The 23,322-nt window shown below is 50.7% G+C and overlaps 2 protein-coding genes across 2 annotated transcripts in view; one reads left to right on the forward strand and one right to left on the reverse strand.

Annotated features, from left to right (window-relative positions):
- Positions 1-2,467: 2,467 nt before the first annotated feature.
- LOC306815577 (olfactory receptor 14J1-like) overlaps positions 2,468-23,322 on the reverse strand; it is a gene marked incomplete at its 3' end in the record, with an annotated part of 46,476 nt that continues 25,621 nt past the window's right edge. Inside the window, exon 2 of the mRNA XM_079332150.1 lies at positions 2,468-2,521. Within this exon, the coding sequence (XP_079188276.1) occupies positions 2,468-2,521 (54 nt within the window). The remainder of the gene's footprint in view (positions 2,522-23,322) is intronic.
- Positions 12,706-13,638, forward strand: LOC306815575 (olfactory receptor 14A16-like; the record flags this gene model as incomplete). Its single annotated transcript, XM_079332148.1, has 1 exon — positions 12,706-13,638. The coding sequence occupies one exon, from the start codon at positions 12,706-12,708 to the stop codon at positions 13,636-13,638; it is 933 nt and encodes a 310-aa protein (XP_079188274.1).

Below are 23,322 nucleotides of genomic sequence, written 5' to 3' on the forward strand. Positions count from 1 at the left end.
ATGGAGCTGGGCCACAGCCAAACTCAACCCAGGGCAAACCTGGGCTCAGCAGCCAGGGCTGGCAATGGCTGGGGACAGAGGCTGGCGCTGACAAATGTCCTGGGCCCCTCCCTGCTCTGTGCATGCCACCAAGGGCACAGAGCAGCCTCCTCTCTGGGCCACTTGCCTGTTTCCAATGCCTTCCCCAGGTGCTGGCCCTGCTCCAAAAGGGCTGGGCTGAGTCCTGCCCCTGCACGCTCAGCCAGGCTGAGATGGACACTGCTGCTTTCTCTGGCAGGCTCTCTCAGGCCAGCCCAGCTCCTTGCAAGCTGTGCCAGCTGCCCTGAGCTCTGTGCAGCACCAAGGGCCTCTCCCCAGCACAGCCCAGCCGGCTCTGGCCCCACAGCTCTGCTCAGGGCAGGGGGCTCTGGGCAGTGGCCCCAAGGCCTCAGCCCCTGGCCAGGGCACAGCAGCAGCTGCAGCTCAGACAGGACTCAGCCCCAGCCATGGGCAAGGTGCTTGGCCAAGGCAAAAGGAGGCTCCCTGTGTGCCCTGCTCCCCTCTCCCTGAGCTCCTGAGAGCTCTGCAGCCCCTGCTGCCATCCCATCTGCCCAGGCCAACACAACAGCCCCAGCCTTGGGGCACTGCAGAGCTACTCCTGCTCCAAGCCCAGGGCCCATCCCAGAGCTGGGGCAGCCACAAAGCTGTGCCCATTTCTGTTCATTCCTGCTCTGATGAAGATGGATCCTCTGCCACTTGGAGGCGGCTGATGAATTTTACTAGTCCAGAGCTCTCTTCTTTCTTGATCTCTTCAGTTCAGGAATTCAGCAACAAATGCTGACAAACATTTTTTCAAAACACCCAAACAAGAAAAGCCCTTGGGAATAATTTAAGTTTTCAATTCTTTTGTGGTTAATTAAACAGATTTCAGAAGTGTATTTCAAGTGAATGTAATATATTTTAAAAAATGGAGAGAGAACTGGTTTGTGTTGTTGTTTTTCCTGTTTCTAGATCTAGTAATCTCCAATTGATATTGACTCCCAGCACTTTCTAGTGCAATCTGAATAGATATGAAAATCAAGATCCTTGAAGACTGACCATCAATATCACTTTGTCCCTACTCCCTCCCCAGCATTTCCCTCATCCAACCCCTGGGACACGTATGGGTCAGGAATGGTGTGGCCTGCAGGATCAGGGCAGTGGGTTTTTTTCTGTGTTCTGCACTGGTTGGGCAGCACCTTGAGTGCTGTATCCAGTTCTGGGCTGGCCAATTTAGGAAGGACATGGAGGGGCTGGAATGTCCAGAGAAGGGCAACAAGGCTGTTGAAGTGTCTGGAATGCAAGGACAGTGAGGAGTGGCTGAGGGAACTGAGGATGTTTATCCTGGATAAGAAGAGGCTCAGGGGAGACAAGGTGGTGTCAGAGCACAGGTTGGAACTGATGATTTCCAAGATCTTTTCCAGCCTGGCTTATTCTGTGATTCTCTGAAACCACCCTTGGAGCAATTGCAGGATGAGCCCTGGGCCTCCTCTTCAGAAGGTCCAGCAGCCCAGGTCCCTCAGCTTCTCCTCACAGACCACAAAACCCATCCTGTCAGTCCTGCAGAGCCTCTCCATCCCTTCCTCACTGCCCAGAACAGGGAGCCCCACACCCAGACACAGCAGCCCAGATGTGCCCCCCTGGTCTGTGGTGCCTCTGGCAAGGGAGCAGCAGGAGGCACTGCAGGACCCTGCAGACAATTCCTGAAGTACTTGTAGGATGATCCTGCTCCCCAAGGGATATTCCCATGGTGCCAACTCAGGAACTGAAATGGGGAGTGGGGCCAGATTAGAAAGGGCAAAGAGGGATGGGCTGTTTGTAGGGGAGGGGAGAGGGATTGGAAAGAGGAAGAAATCAGAATTTTGAGAGAGTAAAGAAATCCAAGGTGAAGGAAAGGAAATGCTCAGGGCAGTTTGGGGGTGGCTGCCAGGCTGCCCTGGCTCTGAGCAACAATGTCTTCAGTGGGACAGGAAATTCACAACTCATGGGAACAGACTTTCAGAGGCCTCCACAAAAAAAACCTGTGTTGTTTCCCCACCAGTCCCCCAGCCCTTGCTGGCCCCAGGGGCTGATGGCATTTGTGCTCACTCAGCTCCATCTCCTCTCTGCAGCACTGTGCTCTGTCAGCAGATGAATTTGCCCCAGTCTCTGCACACAGACATTGCTGCTGCTGCCCCAGAGAAGGAAACAAAAGTGGCATCTCTGGAGAAAACTTTGCTGAGAGATCCTTTAGTTAATTTAAAGCCACTGAGGGTGCGGCTCCTCATTGACAGAGTTTGTGGTCATAGGGAAGGTGGAGAAAATCAAAGTGGGAAATGCCACAAAGAATTACATTTTTGTGGACAACATTAAAAGAAAAGTAGATTAAAAAAAAGCTTCAAATTGAAAACAACAAGAAGTATCAAAGATTACTTTTACTACAAGTGATATTCAGAAATTTGCCAGCACTTTAATGTTCCTGAAACCACCCAGTCATCAGTCTCCACACTGCAGCCTTGAGCTCCTGGTTTCTCAGGCTGTAGATGAGGGGGTTCAGGGCTGGAGGCAGCACTGAGTGCAGAACTGACAGGGCCAGATCCAGGGACGGGGAGGAGATAGAGAGGGGGACTTTAGGTTGGTAAATGTGTCAGTAATGACGAAGAGGGAGACTGCGGAACCCAGAAAGGCATTCCCAATTAGAACAAGCCCTGTGCCCTCTCCCTGTCGGTCAGCCTTTTGGTCACTCCCACCCTAATTCCCTGTTGGCCCTCTGCCTTCCCTTGTGGCACCCCCATGTCCCTGGGCAATTGGTCCCTAAGGATTTCCCTCCTGCTGATCACATGACAAAACCTGGAGCCCCACAAGCCCCTTCACCTTTGTTCCCCGAACCCTGGATCCATGCGAGGCTGAAATAAACATCTCTGTAAAACCGGCAAAGGCCTTTCCTGCTCCTTCACCCCAAGCAACTTCTAAATGCAACACATGGCGCTCCGAACCCAGACTCTTTTCCATGAATGCATCTACATCAACCAGCCCGAGACTGTTTTTTAATCTTACTGTGGTGAGTTTAAAACTCTGCAGCACTCTTTGCTTTATCTCTTTTTATTCTCGTGTGCTAGGAAGAGACTTGGGGTGAAAAAAATGCCAGTAAGATCCATCTGCTCGCAGCGGGAAATTTATCATCAATTTAAAAACATTCTTTATTGCAGCAATTTTCAATTCTTGAAGGGGGATTTGAAACTTTTAGTATGCTGGCTGTGTGAAAATTATCTTGACGTTTCACAAAAATAATTTCTAATTTAAATGAGGCAGTGGGAAAATTGCAAAGTGAAGACTTCCTAGTAGTAAAAACTCTACGTTTGTTTATTTTAATTCGTCTAGGTGTTCAGCTTCCTAATGAATATTCAGAAAATGCTGAACCCCAGCTTTTTCTGCATTCCCCTTCCCCTACAGCCCCTCTCCTGTCGCAAGAAAAGTTTTCTTGTTCACATTTTGCCCTCACCCCTGTTGTACAAAATGGCACAGACCGCGTGGCGGGACACACAGAGTCCCCCTCCTCTCCCATTATTGGGTCGCGCCCCTCCCCTCCTGCTCGGGACCCTGCCCCCACGCACACCCTGCCCCCCAAGCAGCCAAGTGAAGCATCTGCTGTGACAGAGAGCCTGCGACCACCCCACTGCTGCTGGCCACGCCGGAGCTGGCCCGAAGCCAAAAGTGGTGCTCCGGCCTCAGAAGTTCTGCGCCAGAAGCCACAGCCCCAGCAGCAGCAGCAGCAGCAGCAGCAGCAGCAGCAGCAGCGCCTCATCGCCAGCACAGCCACCGTGCCGCTTCCTCGCCTGTGCTGCCGAAAAGAGAAGTGGCGAAAGCGGCCCTCGCTTGCCACCCACACACCCCGCCCCGCTCTCCGCCTGCCCCCCGTGGACCCCCACGCACCCCCTGCCCCACAGGCAGCCCCATGCACCCCCTGCCCCCCGTGGAGCCCCACGCACCCCCTGCCCTGCGGGCAGCCCCCGTGGGCTGGAGCCTGCGCACTCAGCCCTGCCGGCGTGCACGGCACCCCCAGCACAGAGCAGCTCACACTCCTCAAGCTCTGCCGCTGCCAACCCACAACAAAAACAGCCCCTCTGACACCAGCACGTCCAGCAGCACAGACACGAGCACAAACTCACCAGCAAAAGTAAAAACATCATTGCTAAAAAAGTGTTATGAACTGTCAAATGGTTCACTGTAAAAAATAGATACGGATTCATCACTCGAAATGATACCAAAGAAGATGTTTGTTCATCAAACTGCAATAAAAAAAAATAACCCTAGAAAATGTCTCCCCAGTGTAGGAGGTGGAGAATAAGTGGAATTTGACATAGTACAAAGGAAAAAGGGCCTTCAGGCAGCAAATGTTACAGGGCCTGGTAAATTCCCGGTGCAGGGAAGCATTCATGCACCAAACTGCAGCTACAATTCAGCTACTAGAAAACCTTGTCCTTCACACATCAAAGCCAACAGCCTTCAAGTTACAGCAGCAACCCAAAAGCAAAAACAGCACAAAACGTCACTCAGCTGTCCTGGAGCCAAAAGTCTATTCCTCCATTTGCAAAACCTGCCAAACAAATATGTGCCTTCTGCCAATCCCTATTGCTTCCCTACTTCCCTCCCACTTTCCCCTTTTTCCATCCATAAAGTAAGTCCTTTCAAAATTTCCCCAAATTTCATTACCCTTTCTTTATGTTCCCTCAAATTCCTAACCCCCTTTCCGCTCCACAGTCTCCCTCCCACTGCCATGCTTCTCCCTACCTTTGCTACCCAGCTGCCAATCTGTTTTACCGAAGTTCCTTTTTAATACAAAGCGGGGGATGATATGGGAGGGAGAGAAGAAAGAAAAATCTCCCAAGGCAATATAAAATCTCCCAATTTTTCTTCAAAATGAATGATTTCTATTTAAAGTTTCAACAGGTACCCTATCCCCATTCTACCTCATACAAGCTCAAAGTCACCAAAGTTCCATTCCATGCTAAAGGATCCCCTTCCTTCCTCAGTTTCCTGACAAGCCTTGCTGAAAAAACTTCACCTTCCTTCCTACCACTTCCAAAATGCTTCAAAAACCTGTTCAAACACTGAGAACTCAAGAAATAGCTTGCATTTTAAAAACTGGTTTATGAATGCTTTTGATTGTTTTTGTCATTTTGTGTTTTTTAGTTACCTTAATTTTACATTTAATTTTAAAATCGTTTAAAAAAGCCGTTTTAAATAACAAAGAAAAGGGGAGTTGTGGAGATCCAGAAAGGCATTCTCCATTAAAGAAGCTCCCTGTGCCCTCTCCCTGTCGGTCAGCCTTTCGGTCACCCCCACTCTGTTCACCTGTTGGCCTTGTCACCCTAACCCCACCCTTGAGCACCCCCTGCCCCTTGGCAATTGGTCCCTAACGATTTCCCCGCCTTCTTATCCCATGACAAAACCTGAACCTCCCCACAAGCCCCCTAGCCTTTGTTCCCCGAACTCTGGACGATGCTGACTGGTGGCTGAAATAAACATCTTTGTAAAACCCTCACAAAGGCCTTTCCTGCTCCTTTACTCGCCTTCACCCCAAGCAACTACTAGAGGCAACATTTGGTGGTTTGTTCTTTTCTTTCCTTGGTTTCAATTTTTCAGTACTGTCCACAAGGAAATGTCACTGTATGTGCCATATTTTATTTTGTTACTCTCCAACTTCAATGTGACCCACAGACTGTGACAATAAGGAGCTGTGCTCTTGGTGGATCCATTAGGCCCAGTTGTGTCCTAATGGACATTTGGTTCCATGAGCAGTGGCAATGTCCCAGTGGCACCTGTGTTCCATGACACCCTGCTGTGTTACAAGTGACAGTTTGTTCCATGAGATTCCATGGAGTTACAATGGTCACTTGGGTTCCATATGATCCTGCAGTTTTGACAACTGACACTTGGCTCCATCAGATTCCATTGTCCCACAATGTTCTCCTAGGTTTCAAGAGGCCCCTCTGTGTCTCAATGGTCCCTTGCTTCCATGAGCCATGGCTCGGTCCCACTTGCCCCTGGGTTCCATGAAGCCATGCTGTGCTCACAATTGACATTGCTTCCATGAGATTCCATTTAGTCACGACAGTCCCCATGTTTCTGTAAGGCTGTGCTGTGTCATAATGGACACTGGATTCTGCAAGAACTGGCAGTCCCAGAGGCACCTCTAGTCCCATGACACCCAACTTTGGTGAAGAAGAGCCTTGGATCTGTGAGATTCCAGGTTGTCCCAGTGGTCTGCTGAGTTCCATGAGGCTGTGCTGCGTCACAATGCACACTGAGTTCCACATGCCCTGGCACTATCCGAGTGGCACCTGGCTTCCATGAGGCCCCACCGTGTTTGCAGTTGGCACTTGGTTTCCCCAGACTGCTTTGTGTCGCAGTGCTCTCCTGGGTGCCATGAGGTCTTGGTGTCCAATAATGGAGCCTTGTTTTCACTGGGCCTGGCAATGTCCCAGTGGCACCTGTGTGCCATGAGGCCCCACTTGGTCAAAGTATAGCCTTGGTCTCACAACGAACCCTTGTTTCCTTGAGGTGCCATTGCACCACAATGATCTTCTTGGTTCCATAAGGCACAGTGAAACAGTGGACACTTGAGTCCATGAGTTTCCATTCCATCACAATGGTCTCTTGAATTCCATGAGGCCCTGTTTTCACTATGGAGCTTTTGTTCCACATTTTTCCATTGTATTACAACTATCTCCTGTGCTCTGGGACGCTGCAACATGAAACAGTGGACATTTGCTTCCATGTGACTCCACAGTGTCACAATGGTGTCCCGGCTTTCATGGGTCTCCACTTTACAATTGACACTTGGTTCCCCACGGTCCCATGGTGTCACTGTGCTCTCCTGTGATTCACAAGGCTGTGCTGTGTCACAACGGACACTCACTTCCTCCAAGGCTGGAGATGTCCCAGAGGCACTGGGTTTCCCTCCGGCCATGCTTTGTCAGAACTGGGCCTTGGTTCCATGAGAATCCATTGTGTCACAATGTTCTCCTTAGTTTTATGAGAGCCTGATATGTTGACAATTGATCAAGGAACCCTTGGTTCCTTGAGGTTCCATTACACCACAGTGGTCTCCTTGGTTCCATCAGCCCTAGGTTTGTCACAATGATGCCTTGGTTCCATGCATTTCCATTGCATCACAATGGTCTCTTGGATTCCATGCGGCCCTGCTGGGTCACAGTGGAGCCTTTGTGCCATGAGTTTCCATTGTGACACAATGGTCTCCAGCATTCCATGAGGCCTGGCTGTGAAACAGTAGGCTCTTATTCCATGAGTTTCCATTCCATCAGGGTGATCTCTTGCATTCCATAAGGCCCTGAAGTGTCATTAGGGAACCTTTGTTCCATGGTGGTTGCAACAGGAAAGAGACCACTGTGCCACTGTGGAGCCTTTGATCCATGTGTTCCCATCGTGACACAATGGGATCCAGAGCTCTATGAGGCTGTGCCGTGAAACTGTGGACACTTGGTTCCATGAGATTCCACGTTTTCACTGTCAGGAAAATCCCTAAAGACAAGAGGTTTATGTCCATTAAGGAGACAGAGAAGTACTTCAACATAAATTGAAAAAAGGGAGAGAGTTCACTGGGGCACACTCCCGCAGGGTTATCTCTCTCGAGGTTTCAGAAGATGAAGCCTCATTTTATCAAAAACTCCCAGCTGCACGTGGCCTTTTCATTTCCTGGCTGGCCAAGGCACTAGGAAGGTACAACCTTCCTGACACACCTACCCCATATCACCCCTTGAACCTGACATTTCCCCCTGAAGTTCAGGAGTTCGGCCTTGTGAAGACCCTTGTCTGTTTCAGGAGCCAAACTGTCTGGGCCCAGTAACAAACCAGTTGCCCAAAGTCAGTAGAAACATTACCACTCATTTCAAAGGACTTAACATCCATCCTTTTACCCACCTAATGATTTGTAAATACATTAGCATACATCTTTCTTCTAACACTGATGTTTCCTGTGTATGCGACAGTCTGTTAAGCCCAGCCTTTGGCCTGAACTCTCTGCTGTTGCAGTTCCATGGACAGAGGTTGTTGCCTCTTCCCCCTTCCATGGCCAGGCTGGTGTTAAGCCATCTCCAGGACAGTGGGGCCCCACCCCACACCACTGTGCCCTGGGAAGACAAAAGCCCTCACTGCAAATGTCCCCATTCCTTTTTCTTCCCAGGCATTTGGATTTGCAAGTGGGGTTTGCTGTTGGTTGCCACAGGAAAAAAGAAGACACCTGTGACATTGTGGGGCACATAGAACCAAACATCAATTGTGACACCACAGAAACTCACAGAACTAAGGAAACCCCTGTGACATTGTGGGGCCCCATGTAACCAAACATCGATTGTGACATTACAGAGCCTCACAGAACCCAAGTCCATGGTGACACAAGAAGGGCTCATGAAACCAAGGAATCCAAAGGTCTAATACAGATCTTGCATGGTTCAACCTTGTGAAGAGAAACCTCCTTGGTGGCACTTTGGGCTCGGCACACACTTAAGGAGGGTGTCTGTAATTGGGAAACTCAGGAATTTTTGATTGCTTCAAAAAGACAAAAGGATGAAAACCCCTCTTTGCCTGAGTGCAGCCAGTTCTCCAAGCAAATCAGGTCCCAGTTGAGTGAGGACAGGATGGGATTGGGGAATATGGAGCAAGGTTGTCCACACTGTGTCAGACGTCCAGGCACAGCTTGTCTGAGCAGGCCAGACCTTCTGAGGAAAGAACCTGGATCAATATCAATCACTGAATCCTGCAATCACCTTTGCTCTAAAAAGCAACTAATGAACGGCACTAGATCAGAGGGAAATCAATGCAGAGACATGGTTTTGTCAGGACTGGCTTGATCCCAATGAGCCCCATGGTGCATTTGGTGCTGAGCCCTGGAACCTCAGGGCCTGAGAGGAGATGGCACAAACCTCTTCATATGTCAAAGTCAGAAGAAAAACCCAAAGTGTCTCAAAGCATTAGTGAGTCCCATTGAGGTCCATCCCCAACACAGGCTCCTCCTGGACTCTTTGGTGGAGAGAATCAGAGGCCATGATTGCCCAAAAACTTCTCAGAGACTCAGACAGGAAAGGAAAAAGAAAAGTACCTTAAAAAAACTGAAGTACCTTGAAGCATTAATGACACCCACTGAGTGCTGTTACTGAGAAAGGCCCTCAAGAGACTAATTAAAGCAGATAATTGGAGGCCATGATTGCACAAAGCTCTCAGAGACTCCAAGGCAAAAGCAAAACCCAAAGTCCTTGGAAAAACCTGCAGCCCCTGGGAGCATGAAGGAGCCCCCAGGACCATTCCTGACCAATGCTCCCCAGGGACTGGTCCCAGCAGATTCCTGAGGCCACTGGGATGTGGGGGGGGTGGTGAGGGCAGCACAAGGGGTGACAGTGCCCAGCCGTGCTGGGGCTGTGCCTGGAGGCCCCAGTGGCTCAGAACAAGGTGTCACCTCCCAGCCCTTGGTGGCACTGACCCTGCTGTGCCCCAGGACACCAAGACTTGGCTTCTCTTTGTTCCCACCTGTCAGGTCTTCCTCCAATTTCCTCCTCTGACTGGAACCTGGGGACACTTTCTCAGTTGGGTCCCTCAGTGGGATCCATTAAAACTTTCAGAAACTTTGGAGTTTGATTCTGACTTGGAGTTCTTGAGAGGTTTCTTCAGCTCCCTCTCGGGGACTGATGTTCAGGAATATATCCCCAACCCCCAAGAGGATCATTAAAGTCCTTTCGCTGTGTCTGTATTTCTGATCTGGGACAGGCACCAGCACAGAGGCAGCTCATGGCAAGGGCAGCGCTGCAGAGAGACAGCTCTGCCCAGGAGCAGCTCCTGTGCACAGCCCAGCAGGGCTGGGACTCTGCCTGCAACCACCCTGGGCACAGCACAGAGGCACAGAGGGGTTAAACTCAGCCTGGACTGGGAGCACAGAGCACAGCTCAATGAGGGCTCACTAGAGCAGAAATCCTCACAGTGTTTGAAGCAGTCACTCTCTGGCTGTGGGAAGGTAAGCTGCAGCTCCTGCAGGGATCTCCTGAAGCTGGCACATGCCACAGTTTCAGGACCTTCCAGGAAGACTCTCAGACCTGATGCAGTGCAGGGGATGTGACCCTGGGCAGGGCTGGGTTTCCCTGCTGCAGCACCCGAGGCACAGCCCAAGGCAGCTCCAATTTGTCCAGGCTCTGCTGCAGGGCTGAGCAGCCAGGGCTGCAGCCAGGGGTGCCCAGGGCTGTCCTGCAGAGCAGGGTCCTGCAGCCCAGAGTGCTGTGCTGGGGCAGGGACTCTGCTTCCTGCCAAGAACAGCTCTCAGCCAGCCTGTGGAGCTGCTCCCAGCACTGGGGGAGAAGCTGTGGGGACAAGGAGTGACCCTGAGCAGGGCAGGTGCTGCTGCTGAGAGGTGCTGCGTGGGGCAGGGCTGCTCCCAGCTCCAGACCAGCCTGGGCACAGCTGTGGAGAACACTTCCCAAAAGAAGTTGAGCCTGGGATTGCTGTAAAGATCAGGAGATTTCTTGAGAGTTTTCAATTTCCTCCTTGGAGAAGGATGGGAATGCTGGGGTGATGACAAAAAGATTTTTGCTTTTTATATTTTTTTTCCTAGTCTTGTAACACTGTAAACTATTATTCTGTACTTACATAACTAAAATACTAAATTATCTCTAGTTCACCTCTTAACCTTTCTTTCAAATTTTTGAACAGTAAGCTGATCTTCTAAATAGATTCCTGAAATAATGTATAGACTTCTTATTAGGAAAAGGACCTGAAAGAAGAATTTTTTTTTTTTTTTTTTTTTTTTTACCGGAATGTGAACAGTCATAGAAAAATTGGGGTAAAGAAGCCCTTGGATTTACTCCAATGAGTTGACCCAGGGGTGTGTAACAGGGGAAACCGAATCTCCTATTGGATGTTCCTGTTAAATATTTTACTTAATCAACCTGAATAAATTGTTGGAATTGGGGGCTGCCACATTCCCACTGGGACATCTGGAAGCTTCCAATAAAGATCTGTTTTGTACTTTACCATTCTCACACTCTTGAGAGGGTTTATTTTCTTTTGATTATAGACAATCAAATAGACAACAGGGGGATGAGAGAAGCAGAACAGGAATTGTACTCAGAGAATCACAGAACATTCAGAGTTGAAAGGGACACACAGGATCACTAAAGTAACATTTGAACATTTACAGAGACTCCAGATCTGTAACTTTGTGTGGTCAGTCTCTCTGCTGGGAGCCTCCCAAATGCCTTCAGCCACTCCTCAGCCCTGGGCAGCACCAGCATTCCCTTTGCAGGGCCCAGCAGGGCTCTCCTGAGCTGCCCTTGCCCATTTGCAGGCAGACCCTGCCCCAGGCAGGGCCCTGCAGACAGGCAGGTTTCTGTAGGGACAGGTGAGAGCACACAGGGTGGGATGGGATCTGTGAGCCTGGCAGGGCTCTCAGGAGGGAAATGTCCAGGCCCAGGGAGATGCTCAGGTAAGGAGAGGGGGCTGAAGAGAGCAATGCAGGGGGCAGGAGGGCACTGTTGGTGTGTGGGAGGTGCCGTGCACAGCTGGGTATGGGAACACTGCCCTGAGTGCCCAGCTGTCTCTGCCCTGCCCTCCTGGCACAGCACCACAACATCTTCTCTTGTTACTGCACTCCTCTGGTACTGTCATTGTAATCTGCTGTTCTCAGGGAGGCTCTGGGATTGCAGCACTGAGTCAGACACTGCCCTTGGGATTCCTGCCAGGCAGGGATGTCCATGGCAATGGGGTGTCCAAGCTTCCCTGTAACCTGTGGAGCTGAGGGCAAAGCAGTCCATGGGAAAGCGGAATGAGCTGAGCCCCTTCCCTGAGATCTCATTATGGGCACACCTGGGGGTCTCCTTGCTGTGTCCTTCCAAGCTCTGAGCTGCCCTCCTGGGTGCAAATCTGTGCTAGAGCCTCTCTGAGTTCCCTGAGTGTCCCACGGGGAAGTGCAGAGATGCCACAGCTGAGGAAATGCTGTTGGGATTGCCAAGGGAACCGTGAGTGTCCTTAGCAGAAAGGGGTGCTGAGAACTTGCTCAGAGACCTTTAGAGAGGGTGAGATATTTAGGGATCCCTCTGCTCTGGGCAGGGTCTGGTTTATCTCAGGGTGGCACAGGAGTGTGACTGTGCTCTGATTCCAGGCAGAGGGGGAAACCCAGGGCAGTTGGGAACAAGCCCAACCTTTCCCTAAGCCACAGGGAATTCCTTGTCTCACATCTCGCAGGAGCAAACTGTGAGTGCAGCAGAAATGCTGGGGATTTCTGTCCTCAGAAAAGCAGCAATTATGTGTGCCTAGGAAAGAAATCCTAAAACCAACTCTTGCCATACTTTGGACTTGGGAGTGCAGAAGTTATCAAGACTTTCTGCATTAGGAGTTATTCCACTGACAAATCCCAGATACCCAGCCTTGTCCCTCTGTCACACAGACACAAACCCAGGGCAGCAGAGCAGGGATGCCTCCTTGAGAGCCACCATGCACAGGCCTGGCTGCTCCTGGCACTCTCAGACAGCACAACTGGAGCTCAATCAGGGACCTGGGTGAAGGCTTTCCCAGAGAAAGAACAAGAGTAGGTGAATCACAGTGGGAAAATCTACAGGGAATGGCCCAGATTTGGGTTCAATCAGCCTCTGCTGACTTGTCAAAATCCTTTATCCATGAACAGGTCCCCAAGGCCAGAGAAAGCAAATGTCTAACAGCAGCTCCATCAGCCACTTCCTCCTGCTGCCATTGGCAGCCACACGGCAGCTGCAGCTCCTGCACTTCTGCCTCTTCCTGGGCATCTCCCTGGCTGCCCTCCTGGCCAACGGCCTCATCATCAGCGCCGTAGCCTGCGGCCACCACCTGCACACCCCCATGTTCTTCTTCCTGCTCAACCTGGCCCTCACTGACCTGGGCTGCATCTGCACCACTGTGCCCAAAGCCATGCACAATTCCCTCTGGGACACCAGGAACATCTCCTACACAGGATGTGCTGCTCAGGTTTTTTTCTTAGTGTTCTTCCTTGGAACAGAGTATTTCCTGCTCACTGTCATGTGCTACGATCGCTATGTGTCCATCTGCAAACCCCTGCACTATGGGACCCTCCTGGGCAGCAGAGCTTGTGCCCACATGGCAGCAGCTGCCTGGGCCAGTGCCTTTCTCAATGCTGTGCTGCACACAGCCAATACATTTTCCCTGCCCCTGTGCCATGGAAGTGCCCTGGGCCAGTTCTTCTGTGAAATCCCCCAGATCCTCAAGCTCTCCTGCTCACACTCAAACTTCAGGGACCGTGGGCCCACTGCAGTTAGTGCTTTTTTGTATTTGGGGTGCTTTGTGTTCATTGTTTTCTCCTATGTGCAGATTTTCAGGGTTGTGCTGAGGATCCCCTCTGAGCAGGGACGGCACAAAGCCTTTTCCACCTGCCTTCCTCACCTGGCCGTGGTCTCTCTGTTTATCAGCACTGCCTTTTTTGCCTACCTGAAGCCCCCTTCCATGTCCTCCCCATCCCTAGATCTGATGGTGTCAGTTCTTTACTCAGTGGTGCCTCCAGCCCTGAATCCCCTCATCTACAGCCTGAGGAATCAGGAGCTCAAGGCTGAAGTGTGGAGACTAATGACTGGGTCATTTCAGGAGCATTAAACTGCTGGCAAATTTCTGAAAATCACTTGTAATAAAAGTCACCTTTGATACTTTTGGTTGGTTTCATTTTAGAGGTTATTTTTCCTTGTTTTACATTTTTCATTTTGTCCAGAAAGAAATGTCATTATTTGTACCAATTTTAATTCTGTTTCTCTCTAGCTTTGCTGTGGCCACAGTTTGTGTCAAGAGGGGCTGTGCTGTTAGTGGCTTTAAAGGAACTATAGGGTCTGCCAGAAACGTTTTCTCCAGAGATGCCCCTTTTGCTCCCTTCTCTGGAGCTGCAGCCGCAATGTCTGTGTGCAGAGCTGGGGCAGATCAATGCTGGCACAGCAGCTGTGCCCAGCAGCAGCAGCAGCACGTGGTGTTGCCACTGCTGCTCCCGTGCCACTGCCCTGTTGCCCTCCTGCCCCTCGTGTGGCTGCAGGGCTGAGTGCTCTCGGGGCCAGGCACAGCCCTGGGGGTGGCAGTGCCGGGGTTGCAGCAAGGACAGGACATGGGCACTGCTGGGGCAGCGCTGATGCCTCAGGGCAGGGCCTGGGGGTTCCAGGCTCCTTGGCCGGGCTCTGTCTCGAGCACTTGGCCAGGCCAATGTTGAGCAGAGAAAACCCCTGTGAGCAGCCCCAGGCTGGCCTTGGGCAGGCTGAGGGCAAACAGCATGGCTGGTGCTCTGCAAGGTCCCTGCAAAGGGGAGAGCCTGGCAAGGAGCAGCAGAGCAGGGGCTGATCCATCCCCACTGCACTGGACAGCCCAGGGCAGCGTCCCAGAGCGTCCTCATGCACCTGCCAACAACATCCCCCCTCTGCAGCCCTGGCCTCTCCCCCAGCTCACACAGGTGCCGCATCCTTGCAGGCATAGACACGGCAGCACTGGCTCAGGAGCCCCTGTTTGCACTGCACAGAGCAGGCGTCAGCACCCCCATGGTGCTGCTGTGGGGAGATGGAGCTGAGTGAGCACAAATGCCATCAGCCCCTGGGGCCAGCAAGGGCTGGGGGACGGGAGGGAAACCACTCAGGCTTGTCGTGGCCTCTGCAGTCAGCCAGAAAGTTTGTTCCCATGAGTTGTGAGTTTCCTGTCCCACTGCAGACATTGTTGCACAGAGCCACAGCTGTCTGGCAGCCACCCCCATAGAGCCCTGAGCATATCCTTTCCTTCTTCATCTTTGCTTTCTTTCCTCATTCCCGATCCATACTTCTATCTCTTTCCCAATCCTGTCCCCTCCCCTGCAAACAGCCCATCCCTGTTTGCCCTTTCCTCTCTGGCCCCACTCCCCATTTCAGATCCTGGGTTGGCACCATGTGAACATCCCTTGGGGAGTAGGATCATCCTACATGTTCTTCAGGAATTGTCTGCAGGGTCCTGCAGTGCCTCGTGCTGCTCCCTTGCCAGAGGCACCACAGGCCACATTTGGGCCGCTGTTTCTCAGTGTGGGGCTCCCTGTTTAGGGCAGTGAGGAGAGGCTGGAGAGGCTCTGCAGGACTGACAGGATGGTCTTTGGGGCTTTGTGGAGAAGCTGAGAGACCTGGGCTACCGGACCTTCTGAAGAGGAGGCCCAGGGCTTATCCTGCAACTGCTCCAGGGGTGGCTTCAGAGAATCAGCAAGGCTGCAAAAACTTTGGAGATCATGAAGTCCAACCAGTACCCTGACACCACCTGATCTCCCTGAGCCTCTTCTTCTCCAGAATAAACAATGCCAGCTCCCTCAGCTGTTACTCACAGGACTTGTTTCAGACCCCTCACCTGCCTTTTAGCCCTTCTCTGGACACGCTCCAGGTCTTCCATGTCCTTCCTAAATTCGGGGCCCAGATCTGGACACAGCACTCGAGGTGGCCTCACCAGTGTCGAGCACAGTGGAAGAATCACTGCCCTGGTCCTGCCGGTCACACAATTCCTGACCCAGCCAGATGCCATTGGCCTTCTTGGTCACCTGGGCACACTTCTGGCTCATGTCCAACCTACTGTTGATCAGTGCCCCCAGGTACCTTTCTGCCTGGCTGCTGTCCAGCCACTCTATCTCCAGCCTGTAGCACTGCAGGGGTTGTGGCCAAAGTGCAGGACCCAGCACTTGGTCTTGTTAAACCTCACCTTGTTGGATTTGGGCCCTGGATCCAGCCTGTCCAGGTCCCTCTGCAGAGCCCTCCTACCCTCCAGCACATCCACACCAGCTTGGTGTCATCTGCAAATTTGCTGATGATGCACTCAATCACCTTCTCCAGACTATCTATAAAGATGTTAAACAGGACTGGGCCCACACTGATCCCTGTAGGACACCACTGCACACACGCTGGATATGGCACCATTCCCCACCACTTTCTGGGCCCGGACATCCAGACAGTTCTTAGTCCAGGGAATTGTGAACCAATCCAAGCCACAGGCTTCTGCTTTTCTATGGAATGCTTTTGGACATGGTGTCAAGGGTTAAAGTTCTGACAGACAACATCCACAGCCCTCCCTGTATCCACCAGGCCCTGGCAGAAAACTCTTGGTGGGCAGGAGCTGGGCAGGAGGCAGCTGAGTGCCATGGCAGCAAGGCAGGCCAGGAGCACCCGGGGCTGAGTGACCAGGACATCAGGGATGGGGATTATCCAAGTAACTGGGGCCTGGTTTGGGTTTCCCAGGGCAGCAAAGATGTCTGGCAGCAGGAGCAGGGTGAGGGAAGGGCCTCCAAGGTGGGGCTGGAGCCCTTTGGCTGTAAGGAGATGCTGAGGGAGCTGGGCTTGTCCAGCCTGGAGCAGGGAAGGCTGAGGGGCTCCTCATGCCAGCCTGGCAGTGCCACCCAGAATCTGATGGAGAATGCAAAGCTAGGCTCTGCACTGGGGGACCTGGGGGGAGACAAAACACGATGTCAGGAATATGAAAGGAGATCAGAGAGGACATAGGCCCTTTGTTCCCATTTGCTCAGACAAGATCTGAGATGCTCCCCCTCCCTCGCATTCAGGATTTTTCAATTCAGATGAAATCAAGCCTTGAACCAGACTTCCTTTCGAACCTCAGCTCCCTGATGATCCCAGGAGGATGTTGATCCTGACTTTGGAATGGGTCAGAGCAGATGTTTACATCAGAGGACAAGAGGCCTCTGGGGCCATAGAGGGCCTGCAGTTTTTCAGGTGCACAAGCACATCTTATTAGCTGGGGAATTTGAGTACTTGAAGAAATGTCAAAGTTTTCCCACCAGGAGAGAACAGAAATTTCCTGGAACTGTACTGATGGCAGGGAAGAAATAAGGCTTTTGCCCTCTATTGGAGTCAGTGATTTAGGGGGTCTCTCTGAATTCTTCAAAGAGAAATCAAAGTATAGGGATTGAATGAGTCCTAGAGTGGGTTCTGATGTTTTTAGTGAGTAAAAGGTCTGGATTCCACAGCAGTAGCTTGTGTTCTATTGAAGGCTGCAAAAATGCCGATATCTTCAGGAGAGGCTCCAAGCCTACAGTTGTTGACAGGACTTAGGCATAATAGAGTTGTAGTAAGAACATCGCTTACATTTCTTAGATACAACAAGTTAGATTCTACGTGTAGTGTTATACGTAGCCTGGTGAGCTAAGAAAGTAGAATTCTAATAGGTTAATGAGTAGTGGTCTGAGTTTGCATCTTAGCTTGTTGAAAAAATGCTATATAACAGTATGTATTGGGAGAGGTGTTGTGTCCAAGTTTGGGACAAATTTTAGGAAAAAGACCTCCAAAGGGTCCCCTCCCCCCCTTACAATTCCTTCCTTCACCAAGCTCGGAAAGAATTTTCTTCAGGGGAAAGTGGAAAAAACTTTTTTATTAACAAAATACAAAAGAAACACTTCCCAGCACAGACCCAGATTGAGATGAACTCGGCAGATCTTCGCCGGGAAGGGCAGCAGAGCTTCTTTGGCAGACTTCCAGAGGTGGTCTCCGAAGTTCAGATCCGTTTCCTCTGGAGCCGGTGCAAATCTTAGGGATGGGGGGGGGGGAAGGGAGAGGGGCAGTTTAGGCAGCTGGGGGGGGGGAAAAGCAGCTGAAGCAGCGGAGGGAAGGGGGGCAGGGGGGCAGCAGAAGCAGCGGCAAGCAGCATCAGCAGAAGCAGCAGCCAAAGCAGCGAGCAGCGGAAGCAGCGGCAAAAAGCCCCAAAAGCCGAAAAACACCCGGCTAGATAAAACAGCCCGGGGGAGGGGCCGGCAGCTCCATGGTGGGGGGTAGGGAGAGGAGCTAGTCAAAACATAACCCATAACATTCCACCCCTTATCCCATATCGTGATCATTGACACACGATTGGGATACACACTTACTAGGCACAAACTTTCTCTGACTTGCTCAAAACCTTCAACACTTACACATCTCCTCCTTCTCACTTGCTCAGGCCTTTGTCACTTACACATTTCCTTCTATGCATAAAATCTGGCATACAATGGTAGTGGCACTCAACAATAATATTGTGTACAACTTTATCCTATAATCAGATCTCCCTGAGGTACACAGCAGGTTGTTCCATCCTTCTGCATAATCCACCAAGTACATCCTGGTCCTTGAGCAAAGGCAATCCCACGAATGGGTTTGCCTGTACTCGAGGCAGGATGAATCCATACTGTCTTCCCTAGCAACCCTCTAACATGGGCCACTGGGACTTTGTCTCCGTCTACTACATTAAGGCACTCAGACTGGGCGGGACCTGCTCGGTTGGTGGAACCTTGAGTGTTGACTAACCAAGTGGCTTTTGCCAGGTGCTGCTCCCAGTTTTTTAGAGATCCCCCACCCAATGCCTTTAATGTGGTCTTCAACAATCCATTGTACCTCTCCACTTTACCTGCAGCTGGTGCATGGTAAGGGATATGGTACACCAACTCAATACCATGTTCTCTAGCCCAGGTGTTGACAAGCTTATTTTTGAAATGAGTCCCATTGTCTGACTCAATTCTCTCAGGGGTACCATGCCTCCAAAGGACCTGCTTTTCCAGGCCCAGGATGGTGTTGCGAGCAGTGGCATGGGACACAGGGTAGGTCTCCAACCATCCGGTGGTGGCTTCTACCATGGTCAGCACATAACGTTTTCCCTGGCGGGTCTGAGGCAGTGTGATGTAATCAATCTGCCAGGCCTCCCCATACTTGTATTTGGACCACTGTCCACCATACCAGAGGGGTTTTAGCCGCTTGGCCTGCTTGATGGCAGCGCACGTGTCACAGTCATGAATAACCTCAGAGATGCTGTCCATGGTAAGATCCACCCCTCGGTCTCGTGCCCACTTATAGGTGGCATCCCTACCCTGATGGCCTGAGGCATCATGGGCCCATCGAGCCAGGAACAACTCTCCCTTATGTTCCCAATCTAAGTCTATCTTTGAGACCTCTATCTGTGCAGCCTGATCTACCTGCTCGTTGTGCCTGTGTTCTTCATTAGCCCAACTCTTGGGAATATGGGCATCCACATGACGGACTTTCACGGGGAGCTTCTCTACCCGAGTGGCAATGTCTTTCCACTCATCAGCAGCCCAGATTGGTTTTCCTCTACGTTGCCAGTCAGCCTTTTTCCACCTTTCCAGCCAACCCCACAAAGCATTGGCTACCATCCACGAATCAGTGTAAAGGTAGAGCTTTGGCCATTTCTCTCTCTCAGCAATGTCCAAGGCCAGCTGAACAGCTTTGAGTTCAGCAAGTTGACTCGATCCACCTTCTCCTTCGGTAGCTTGTGCAACCTGTCGTGTGGGGCTCCATACGGCAGCTTTCCACTTCCGGTTCATCCCCACAATGCGGCAGGAACCGTCAGTGAAAAGGGCGTAGCGTGTTTCATCTGCTGGCAGCTGTTTGTATGGTGGAGCTTCTTCAGCCCGGGTCACTTGCTTCTGCTCCTCCTCATCAGCGAGACCAAAATCTTCACCTTCTGGCCAGTTCGTGATTATCTCCAAAATCCCAGGGCGACTCGGGTTACCAATACGGGCGCGCTGCGTGATGAGGGCAATCCACTTGCTCCATGTGGCATCGGTGGCATGGTGAGTAGAGGGAACCTTTCCTTTAAACATCCACCCCAGCACTGGCAGTCGAGGTGCCAGAAGAAGTTGTGCTTCTGTGCCAATCACCTCTGAGGCAGCTTGAACTCCTTCATAGGCAGCCAAGATTTCCTTCTCTGTGGGAGTGTAGTTGGCTTCGGACCCTCTGTAGCTTCTGCTCCAGAATCCCAGGGGTCGGCCTCGGGTCTCACCAGGCACCTTCTGCCACAGGCTCCAAGACAAACCATGGCTCCCAGCTGCTGAGTAAAGTACATTCTTCACATCTGGTCCCCTCCTAACTGGGCCAAGGGCTACTGCATGAGCAATCTCCTGTTTAATCTGAGCAAAGGCTTGCTGCTGTTCGGGGCCCCAGTGGAAATCATTCTTCTTGCGGGTAATAAGGTAAAGAGGGCTCACAATCTGGCTGTACTCAGGAATGTGCATTCTCCAAAAACCGATGGCACCTAGAAAAGCTTGTTTTTCCTTCTTGTTAGTAAGTGGAGACATAGCTGTAATCTTCTTAATAACATCAGTAGGAATCTGACGCTGTCCATCTTGCCACTTCACTCCCAGGAACTGAATCTCCCGAGCAGGTCCTTTAACTTTACTCTTCTTGATGGCGAAGCCGGCTTCCAGGAGAATTTGAATAATTTTTTCTCCTTTCTCAAATACTTCCGCTGCTGTGTTTCCCCATACGATGATATCATCAATATATTGTAGATGTTCCAGAGCTTCACCCTTTTCCAGTGCAGTCTGGATCAGTCCATGACAGATGGTAGGACTGTGCTTCCACCCCTGGGGCAGTCGGTTCCAGGTGTACTGCACGCCCCTCCAGGTGAAAGCAAACTGAGGCCTGCACTCTGATGCCAAAGGAATGGAGAAGAATGCAATTGCAATGTCAATGGTGGCATACCACCTTGCTGCCTTGGACTCCAGCTCGTACTGGAGTTCCAGCATGTCTGGTACGGCAGCGCTCAGCGGTGGAGTCACTTCATTCAATGCCCGATAGTCCACAGTCAGTCTCCATTCTCCATCAGATTTACGCACAGGCCAAATGGGGCTGTTGAAGGGTGAGTGGGTTTTACTAACCACCCCTTGGCTCTCCAGCTCTCGGATCATCTTATGAATAGGAATCACAGCATCTCGAGTTGTTCTGTACTGCCGGCGGTGCACTATTGAAGTGGCAATTGGTACTCGTTGTTCTTCTCCCTGCAGAAGTCCTACTGTAATTGGATTCTCAGATAGTCCAGGCAAGGTGTTCAATTGTCGAATATGCTCTGCCATCACAGTTGCAATTCCAAATGCCCATCTTAGTCCTTTTGGGTCCTTAAAATACCCACTCCGAAGGTAGTCTATGCCCAAAATACATGGGGCCTCTGGACCAGTCACAATAAGATGTTTCTTCCAATCCTTTCCAGTTAAACTCACTTCCGCTTCCACCAGGGTGAAGTCCTGCGATCCACCTGTCACACCAGCAATTGAAACAGATTCTGCTCCCATGTGTCTTGATGGAAGTATCGTACACTGTGCACCTGTATCCACTAAAGCTTTATATTTCCGTGGTTTCGAAGTGCCAGGCCATCGAATCCACACAGTCCAAAAAACACGATTTTCCCTCGCCTCACCCTGGCTAGAGGCAGGGCCCCTCTAAGCCTGTTTCTCCTTCTTTTCTGGGGTATACATCTTAGAAGTTCCCTCAAGAGGATCAGACATGTCATTATCAGTATCACGTTCAGCACTTTGGCTGCGAGAGACAGGAGCGGCTTTCCTTCTGGTGGAACTTCCTCTTTCAATCTTTCCTTCCTTCAAATCCCACACTCGTTTTGCCAGAGCAGCCGTAGGCTTCCCATCCCATCTTCTCATGTTCTCTCCAGAATCTCGCAAGAAAAACCACAATTCAGCTCGGGGAGTGTACCTCCTCTCCCAACTGGGGGAACGTCTGCGTTGGGTACCAGGGTCTCTAATCTGTACAGCTGAAATTTGGAGGAGGTCCTCCTTAATCTCCTCCCTGAGTTTCCGATGATTTTTCTCTATTTTATCTTCTAAGTCTCGCAAGCGTGTTTCCACAGCTGCAATTCTAGCATGAGTCGGGCCATGTACTGCATCCGCATATGCACGAAGCTTCTTTGCCATATCGAGTACTGTCTCATACACCTCATCTCTCTTCATTATCGCTAGGGCAGACGCATATTCAGGTGGCCCAAGCCGCACAAGTTTTCTCCACATCACCGGTGTACATGGTACCTGGTCTGGATTTCTAGTTGTTACGTCATCCGAAAAAATAATTTCTGCTACTGCAATTTCCCTGAGGCGTTGGACCCCCTGCTCTATGGTTTTCCATCGGGTCTGCTGCACATATAAGTCATCTGCACAGAGATATCTTTGTGCCACGCTATCCAGGACCCGTGCCCAAAGGCTTTGAGGGTTAGCTCCCCTCATCACACCTTGGTCGATAACAGGATCATGAGACAGAGACCCCAAATGTCTTGCCTCAGAGCCATCCAAAACCGTGGCCTCCCCTGCTGCATCCCAGAGACGAACCAGCCAGCTAATAATAGATTCATCAGGTCTCCGGGTGTAATCTTTTCTTAAACCACGAAGATCCTTCAGGGAAAGGGATTCATTATTAGTCTCTGCTCTTCCATTACTTGTTTTAACTCCTGATTTTACATCAGGAGGTGTTGAGGGTCCCTCTCCAGCATCATCATCATCATCATCTTCCACTAGCCTATCAGTCTTCTTGGTGCATTTCCCACTTCTCGTACTAGTAGCCACAGCCATTGGTTGGGGCTTGTTCTCCAGTTTAGCTGCTGGGTTTTGGCCTAGGGGGTTGGCTGCAACTTGAGTCACTGGGATAGGGGATAATTTATCTCCCTGTTCCCTCTCCTCTGTCTCCTGCTCTATCGTGCCTAGCAGGGTACGATATGCATGTGCCAGGGCCCAGCTCACTGCAATAATCCTTTTCTCTTTAGAACCATCCTGATACTTCCCCTTTAAGTACCTTGCAACCTCAATCGGATTTTGAATCTGTTCTGATGGGAATTCCCAAATTATGGGGTCAGAAAACTCCTTTAAAATCTGGCCCATTTTCTCCCATTTGCCCTTCCACTCAAGATTCCTCCTGCCCAGCTTGACTCCCAAATCAGGAGTCCTCCCAGCCCCTTTAGAAATCTCGGCCTTAATTTTGTATAAACTGCAAATGGTGCAACAAAGACTTAGCAAATTAACTGCCAAAAAAATAATGTCCTTAATATTCAGGGAGATCTGAATATTTTCTAATACAGATGTAACTAATTCAGAGGAGAGGAAAGGAAATAAAGGCAGAAAATCCTCTTTTCCTGCTTCTCCTCTAAGAACTAACACAAGCCATGATTTATATATTCCTGAAGCAGATTCCAACATTCTTATAAATCTCCTGTATGCCATTATCACCAAGCCTAGCCCAATGAGTATTTTTGTTAATTCTCCTTTAATACAAAAACTTCGTATTAAAGAGAGCACCGGAGCTATCTCTGGATAAGTAAACAAGCCCAACGACCACAACGGTATTAACACTTCAAAGAAACTTAATGACCACCCATACAGGCAGGCTCCCACAACAAAAGACATTCTGGATTCAATAGACATACCAATACCAACAGTTGAAAACAAAATATTATTAGAATAAAGTTTTTTCCACTTTTTCTGGTTTCCCCGTACGGGCCACCAAAATACTTTGTCCAAGTTTAGGACAAATTTGGGGA

The sequence above is a fragment of the Erithacus rubecula genome, assembly GCF_903797595.1.
Source record: "Erithacus rubecula genome assembly, contig: scaffold_162_arrow_ctg1, whole genome shotgun sequence".
Classification (NCBI taxonomy): Eukaryota; Metazoa; Chordata; class Aves; order Passeriformes; family Muscicapidae; genus Erithacus; species Erithacus rubecula.